Source organism: Gopherus evgoodei, unplaced genomic scaffold (genome assembly GCF_007399415.2).
Source record: "Gopherus evgoodei ecotype Sinaloan lineage unplaced genomic scaffold, rGopEvg1_v1.p scaffold_56_arrow_ctg1, whole genome shotgun sequence".
In the NCBI taxonomy this organism is placed as follows: Eukaryota; Metazoa; Chordata; order Testudines; family Testudinidae; genus Gopherus; species Gopherus evgoodei.
Window position 1 is genome coordinate 379,508 of NW_022060077.1, and position 8,357 is coordinate 387,864.

The 8,357-nt window shown below is 48.1% G+C and overlaps 1 protein-coding gene across 1 annotated transcript; it reads right to left on the reverse strand.

The window, feature by feature from the left end:
• Positions 1 to 3,884: 3,884 nt before the first annotated feature.
• LOC115643298 (olfactory receptor 52R1-like) lies at positions 3,885 to 5,122 on the reverse strand. The gene has a single exon (XM_030547178.1). The coding sequence runs from the start codon at positions 5,120 to 5,122 to the stop codon at positions 4,175 to 4,177; it is 948 nt and encodes a 315-aa protein (XP_030403038.1). The 3' UTR covers positions 3,885 to 4,174.
• Positions 5,123 to 8,357: the final 3,235 nt, after the last annotated feature.

Here is an 8,357-nt window from a genome sequence, read left to right on the forward strand (position 1 = left end):
TATCTGCTGGAAAGCATGGAGCTAGAAGGGCTCCTCACTAGAATAATTATAAGAATTTTTCAACATTGGCAAGACATCTTCTCTCCTAGCTTCATTTGAGAAGTCAGCTGAAATGTTATGCATGAAACATTCAAAAAGGGCATTAAGAACTCCTAAGGATGAAGATTCCACCACCTCCCTAGATAACCCATTCCAGTGCTTCACCACCCTCCTAGTGAAATAGTGTTTTCTAATATCCAGCCTAGACCTCCCCCACTGCAACTTAACACCATTGCTGAAAGCTAAGGAAATAAGCCACACAATGGTCTCTGCCCTCAGGGCTTTGCAGCTGAGCTTTTGAGGCCCACAATCTGTGGGATGCACAATCTCAGCTGACTGCCTCGCATCTCTGCTCCCAACTCTCAGCTGATTTTACATGATTTAATGGATTCCCTCTCCGCTTCAGATTGGCCTGTCCGCCCAAGCGCTGCGTCCTCACTGCACTCACTGCAGGTTGCTTGCCAGGCTGCACCAGATCCTGTCCCAAGCCCACAGCAGAGGGAGCCCAGTTTGGCGGTAGGTAGGGTTGGAAGGTGAAGATGATCCAGCAAGTGGGTGGGGTTGGGGAGAAGGGGAGTGAGCAACAGGGTGGGGTTTGGGGGAAAAGGTAGACCTGAGGCAGGGCATTGGAGGAAGAGGGGAAGAAGGGAGTGGGGTCTTGTGGGATACAGAACAGCGGAAGCAGCCTCATGGAAAAAGGTGTGGCAGGAGGCAGGACCTTGGCAAATCGACAGGGCAGGGCATGGGGCCTCAGAGGTCCAGTTAACAATTAGAAAGGTGGCCATCCTATGAATAGTACGCAGACCGATTCCTCAGTTTGTCACATTGACACAGCACAGTAAGGCCATGAAAGAACTTAATGTCACTTTGACTGTCCAGTCAGTAGTTCATGGAAGGGAGCCCAGCACCATGTCACCCGCCAGCTCTGCATGGAGCTCAATCTCAGAATCAGAGCACATGAAGAAAACGTTAGGCCCTTTTATGAGTAAAGAGCTGGAGCAGCCAGCCCTGGATCTGTTTGGTCCTCACCCCATAGATGATAGAGTTTAGCATGGGGGGCATCAAGAGGTAAACGTTGGCAATGAGAATGTGGAAATGCAGGGGCACATTCTAGGCAAATCTGTACAGGAGGGAGATGAAAAGACTTGGGATGTAAAAGGATAAAAAAGTGAGAGCCGCAGGTCCCAAAAGTCTTGAGCCGGGCGTCCTTTGTGGGGAGGCTGAAGATGGCCCTGAGGATCTGGGTATAGGACACAGCAATAAAAATCCTATCCAGACCCTTTACAAAGAATATCACGAAGAGGCCGTAGTAACTACTGACATGGGTGTCGGCACAGGCAATCTTCACCACGGCTATGTGTGCACAGTATGGCTGGGGGTTGATGTTGGTTCTCCAATATGGCCACTGTCTTACCAAGAAAGGATAGGGCAGTACAACCATTCCACTGCGAAGCACCACAGCCAGTCCAATCTTGGCCACCGCAGGATTTGTCAGGATGGTGGAATGTCTCAGGGGAATCACAGATTGACACGTATTGATCCAAAGCCAAAGCCACAAAGATCCCAGACTCCATCACTGTGAAGCAGTGAATGAAGTACAACTGGATGAGGCAGGCACTGAAATTGATCTCCCTGGAATTGAACCAGAAGATGCTCAGCATTTTGGGCAGGGTGGACATACACAGGACCAGGTCACTGGTGGCCAGCATGCAGATGAAATAGTACATGGGGCCGTGGAGGCTCGGCTCTGTTATCACGATGAACAGGATGGTGAAGTTTCCCAAGATGTCTAGGGTGTATGTGGTGCAGAAGGGGATGGAGATCCAAACGTGGGCTGCCTCCAGGCCAGGAATGCCCAGCAGGATGAAGTTGGAGGGGTTGGTGAAGTCGGTTGTGTTGGAATCTGACATGGAGTAGGAGAATATGTGTCTCCTGCTTGTACCATACTTTTTCCTCACCGCCTGTATATGCGCAGGCTGATGATCGCAGTGCAATTACCTGGATGGAGAGACAGTGTTAATATGAGATGCTACATGCACTACTGGAGGCTGTTCTCATGGGTGATGCAGATTGGTCGCTCAAATGAGTTTACTAATCTCAATTCCATATTTTATGGTATTCCCTGTCTGAATAATTCCCACACATTGTGGTGTAGGAAACTTTAGAGGGCACCAGCAGCAACACAAGTGTGGACACTGATTATCCATCGTTATTCCTTAGGCCTTGTCTACACTGCCAAGTTTTTTCACCAAAAAAGCATCTTTTGACGAAGAAACAGTGGAGGTGTACACACACCAAAGCCACTTTCAATGACGGAACTGCTCAGTTTCAGTGACGTCATAAAATCACCTTAACAAGAGATTTAAGGCCTTTTACGCAAAAGTTTGCTCATCAAAGTGCTACTGTAGACACTTGCACTTGTTTTTATCACTAAAATTGGCCTCCAGTAGGCGTCCCACATTGCCCATCCTGACTGCTCTGGTGAATAGTTTCAACTCCTCTCCCCTGCACCGAGGTGAACACCTTTTGACAGCCCCCCTTTAAAGGCTCAGGAAGTTAGAAATTCCCCTTCCTGTTTGCTTGGTGGGGAATGCTCTCATCACACCTTCCCAGGTGGCTGTGGTGGCTCAATGCTTGGGACACTACTGAGCTTCTGGATCCTGCTCAGTATTTGGGGAGGAGGCTGTGCAGTCTCAGCTGTGCTCCAGCTATAGGAATGTCAATACCTAAGGACAGATTTTGTGCAGCTTCTGGGAAAGTGCTACGATCAGGACACACTGCAGTACACAGCAAAAGTGGAGGAGCTGAGGCACATATACCAGAAGGCCAGGGAGGAAAGAGTATCTCCGGTGCTTTGCCCCAGACCTGTCATTTTTATAAGGAGTTGGATGCTACCCTCAAGGGTTACCTGATTTCCTCCACTAACAGCCCCTTGGGTATTTTGGTAGGGGTACTCCTGTCAGCATAGTTAATCCACCTCTCCGCGAGGAGGTAGCTAGTTCGATAAACAATTCTTCTGTTGACCTCATGCTGTGTATACCAGGGTTAAGTTGATATAGTTACATCCCTCAGGGGCATGATTTCTTTTTGCTATTGCAAAAAAGAGCAAATACAATTTTCATTTGCATTAGCAGAGGCAGAGCATGCCAGTCACGGGAGGGGATAGTAGCACTACTTAGTGCTGGTTAGACCTTAGCTGGAGTATTGTGCCCAGTTTGGGTCTCCAATTATAGGAAGGATGTAGAGAAACTGGAATGGATCCAGATGCGAGTGACAAAGATGAGCCACAGGATGGAACACAAGCCATACGAGCAAAAGCTGAAGGAACTGGTTATGTTTAGTTTGCAAAAGGGAGGATTGAGGGGGGACATGACAAAAGTCTTGAGATACTTGAAAGGCTGCCATAAAAAAGATGAAGGAAAGTTGTTCTTTCTTGCCACATAGGGCAGGAGAAGATGCAAGGGGTCAATTGACAGCACAGCAGTTTTAGATTTAATCTCAGACAAACTTCCCAACTGCAAGAACAGGAGAACAATGGAACAGACACCCAGGTAGGTTGTGGAAAGTCCTTCACTGGAGGTTTTCAACAGGAGGCTGGACAGTCATCTGTCTAGTGTGGTTAAGACACAACAAATCCTGCGTCTTGGCAAGGGGTTAGACTAGCTGATCCTTGCAGCACATTCTAACTCAGTCACTCTTTCATTCAATCATATAAAATCCTAGTGTAGACCAGGTCTTACTCAAACACAACTTATGGAGCTCAATACTGGGGTAACTGGGTGAAATTTAATGGAGCTACAGAGGTGGGGCCTTGGCGGAAATGGTGGGACCGGGGAGGAGCACTATGGAAAGAGGTGAGGTGGGGTCAGGGCCATGGGTGTATAAGCAGGGCAGGACATGGGGCCTCAGGGGTCCAGTTACCAGCAATTAGAAAGGTGGGAACCCTATGAATTAATAAGTTGTACACAGCCTGATTCCTCAGTTAGTCATGGTGACACAGCACAATAAGGCCAGGAAAGGATGAAATGTCACTTTGACTGTCCAGTCAGTGATTCAGGAAAGAGGATCCAGCACCATATAACCAGCCAGCTCTGCACATAGTTCAATCTCGGAGTCAGAGCCCGAGGAGAAACCATTAGGCCCCTGTATGAGTAAAGAGCTGGAGCAGCCTGCCCCAGATCTGTTTGGTCCTCACCCCGTAGATGATGGGGTTTAGCATGGGAGGCATCATGAGGTACATATTGGCAATGAGAACATGGAAATACAGGGGCACATTCTGGCCAAACCGGTTCATGAAGGAGATGAAGAGACCTGGGATATAACAGGTTAAGGTGGCAAACAGATGGGAGCTGCAGGTCCGAAAAGTCTTGATCCGGGCATTCTTTGTGGGGAGGCTGTAGATGGCCCTGAGGATCTGGGTATAGGACATGGCAATGAAATTCAAATCCAGACCTGTCACAGAAAATAACACAAAGATCTCATAGTAACTACTAATGCGGGTGTCGTCACAAGCCAGCTTCACCACAGCTATGTGCGCGCAGTACGGCTGGGGGATGATGTTGGTTCTGCAATATGGCAATTGCCTTGCCAGGAAAGGATAGGGAAGTGTAAGCATGCCACCACGTAGCACCATAGTCATGCCAATCTTGGCCACAACGGGGTTTGTCAGGATGGTGGAATATCTGAGGGGGTGGCAGATGGCCACATAGCGATCTAGAGCCATGGCCACCAAGATCCCAAACTCTATCACCGAGAAGCAGTGAATGAAGTACATCTGGGTGAGGCAGGCACTGAAACTGATCTCTTTGGAATTGAACCAGAAGATGCTCAGCATTTTGGGCAGCATGGATGTAGACAGGCCCAGATCGGTGATGGCCAGCATGCAGAGGAAATAGTACATGGGCCTATGGAGGCTTGTATCCCTCTTCACAACGAACAGGATGGTGAAGTTCCCCAAGATGGCTATGACATACATGGTGCAGAAGGGAATGGAGATCCAGACATAGGCAGCCTCCAGGCCAGGAATGCCCTGCAGGATGAATGTGGAGGGGTTGGTGAAGTCAGTTGTATTAGAATCTGACATGGAGTAGGGGAGAAGGTGTCCAACTCTGAGGTAGAACAGCATCTCCTGCATGTACCATACGTCCCCCGACCTCCTCTATTTTCCTATGCTCTAGGGTGATGGTCGCAGTACAAATGCCTGGATGGAGAGAAAATGTTAATGTGAGACACTACATGCACACACAACTGTAGGCTGTTCTTATGGGTGAAGCAGATTGGTCACTCTTCACACACTGAAAAATGACATTTTCATTATTCAGGGAAATGAATTATGAACACATTATCCTACTAGTGCCAATTCCATGTATTACAGTGCTCAATGTGTCAGTAACTCCTACCCATTGTTGTCTGGGAAACTTTAATAGGCACCAGCAGGAAACACAAGTGTGGATTCTGGTTATTCATTGTTCCTTAGGCCTTGTCTACAGTGCCAAGTTTTTCACCAAAAAAGAGCTTTTGGAGAAGAAATAGTGGTGGTGTACAGACTCCAAAGCCACTTTTGATGATGGAACTTCTCAGTTTCAGTGAAGTAATAACACCATCTTATCGAGAGTTGTAAGGCTTTTTAGACAAAAGTTTTGTTACTGAAGTGCCAGTGTAGACACTTGTGCTTGATTTTACCTCTGCAGGAGTCTGACAATACCCATCCTGGCGACTCTGGTAAGCAGTTTCAACTCCTCTGTCCTGCATCGAGATAAACACCTCCCACTCCTCCCCCTTTAAAGGCCCAGGTATTTAGAAATCCCCCTTCTCATTTCCAAGGCATGGAGAGCTCACATCACCTCTTCCTAGGTGGCTTGGCAGCTCCGCACAGCAGATGCTTTCCCGCTTGGGCCACTGCAGAGCTGCGGGATTTGCTCAGTATATGGGAAGAGGAGGCTGTACAGTCCCATCTGCTCTCCAGCTGTAGGAATTTCGATGCCTATATGCAGATTTCATGTCGTTTGTGGGAAAAGAGCTATGATCAAGACACACTGCATTTCAGAGGAAAGGTGAAGGAGCAGAGGGAAATGTACCAGAAGGCAAGGGAGACAAATGATCAATCCAGTGCTGTCCCCCAGACCTCCCATTTCTGACGGAGTTGGACGCCATTCTTGGGAGCAACGTCACCTCCACGGCCAAGAGCCCCATGGATATCGGCAGGGCTGAAGCCGATTCAAATTGGACTTAAACCAGAGGAGAAAGCCATCGATGAAGAACTGGAGGCATTAGAAGATGTGGAGCCCGTGCAGGGGTTGCTCACTGCTGTGTCGAGTGAGGAGCTGTTCCCCACTCTGGAGGCATCCAGCCAGCCTTGGCAGTCACAATCCATTGAGCCAGAAGCAGGAGAGGAGACCCCTGGTAAGTGGTTTTGCTTTATGAAGTGTGGAGTTGGGTTGAAGGCAGAGAGATGTACAAGGCTGGCTGGGTTTCTGTGTGGTGAGCATTTCCCAATACAGCTAGGCAGCACAGTGGAACAGCGTGCTGATGCACACAGAGATTTCACAGGATTCCACAGTCCTCTGCCAGAGGGTCCTCGGCAGAGCTGCTTTGTTCCTTCTCCCATTGAAGGACACTTTCCCACCCCATTCTGCAATTACTTGGACAAGGATCAACGCAGCACACAGACGAGGAGCATAGGGACTGGGGCAGAAGCCGCAAGCATGGAGTAGCTGCACCCTTGCTTCTTTGCTTACCCTCAGGAGAGAGATATCTGCCACAGTGACCCCTGCATGTGGAAATGGGTGGGAAACTTTAGAATGTTGTCCCCTTAGAGGCAGCAAAGAGTCCTGTGGCACCTTATAGACTAACAGACTTTCATGAATACCCACGAAATGATACATCCGACGAAGTGGGTATTCACCCACGAAAGCTCATGCTCCAAAACGTCTGTTAGTCTATAAGGTGCCACAGGATTCTTTGCTGCTTTTACAGATCCAGACTAACACGGCTACCCCTCTGATACTTGTCCCTTTAGAAGTGTCCTGCAACCCCTTTCACATTGCTTTTCCACCACGCACAATGTCCTCCAGCCCTGGGAACACTCACCATCCTTGCAATGTTATTGGCTTGTCAAGGGACAATCAGAAAGTGAGTGGTGCATTACCAGTGGTGCATTTTAATGTAGCGTTTCAATGCTTTACATGTACTTAAAAAGAATACTTCTATTTATTGTAACTTGTGCTTCACCAGATATGTTCTTGAAGGGAGGTGCTGCAGTTCTGTGATGCAGAGAAGACAAAACAGAGTTCTGTGGAGGGAAAACAACAAGCAGGAAAGAATGAGGCATACACTAAGGATGAAACACTGAGGCTCATAAAAGTTTTGGAGCAGAAAACCAACATGCTGCAGTCCCTCAAAAACTTCCAAACTGAGGAGATGTATGTCTCTTTTCCTCTTCAGAACATTCGGAGCTCTTTCTCATGCCCTCCCATGCCCCTAGACTTTACCCGCACATCCATGTCCGATTTCTGGGATTTCACACTTCCCCCTACGCTCCATCCCCGCAGACAGCTTTTAAAACAACAGCTGGACTTACACTCAGCTCTAGAGGTCAGTCCTCCCCTGGTACGTGTCCCCTCGCCCCCCTCCGCAGGAATGTATATGTGTCTCTCTGTGTGTGAATATACATTGAATCCTGGGCCAGAACAATCACAACTGCATCCTACCAACCAAAACTTCTTTATGCATTGCAATCCCAAGCATAGCAACAAACATTACTGCTTCTCATCTTCCAAATGCTGCCTCAAAGCCTCCCGAATTGCCCCCCAGCATTCCCCTCTAATAGCCTTGGTATCTGGCTGCTCAAAATCAGCAGCCAAGCATTCTGCCTCAATAGTCCACTCTACTTCACAAATATTATGGAATGTGCAACATGTGGCTATGACCATAGGAACATTATCCACATTGAGATCTAACCTGCCATAAAGGCATCACTAATGTGCTCTTAATCTGCCAAATACACATTCCATGGTCATTCTGTCCCTACTCAGACTATTGTTGAAATGATCCTTACTGCTGTCCAGGGTTCCCATGTATGGCTTCATGATCCATGACATTAACAGGTACCTCAGGCTCCTAGGATCACTATGGGTATTTTGACATACCCTACAGGGATCTTCTGATCTGGAAAGAAAGCGGCCACTTCCAACTTTCTAGAAATGCTGGTGTTCCTGAAGATTTGTGCATCATGCACTTTTCTGGACCACCCTGCATTGATATCACTGAAATGATTGTGGTGATCCATGAGCATCCACAACACCATGGAGAAGTACCCC

Bases quoted from the DNA above. Each gene is read 5' to 3' on its own strand.
- LOC115643298 (XM_030547178.1), bottom strand. From the start codon at position 5,122: ATGTCAGATTCTAATACAACTGACTTCACCAACCCCTCCACATTCATC.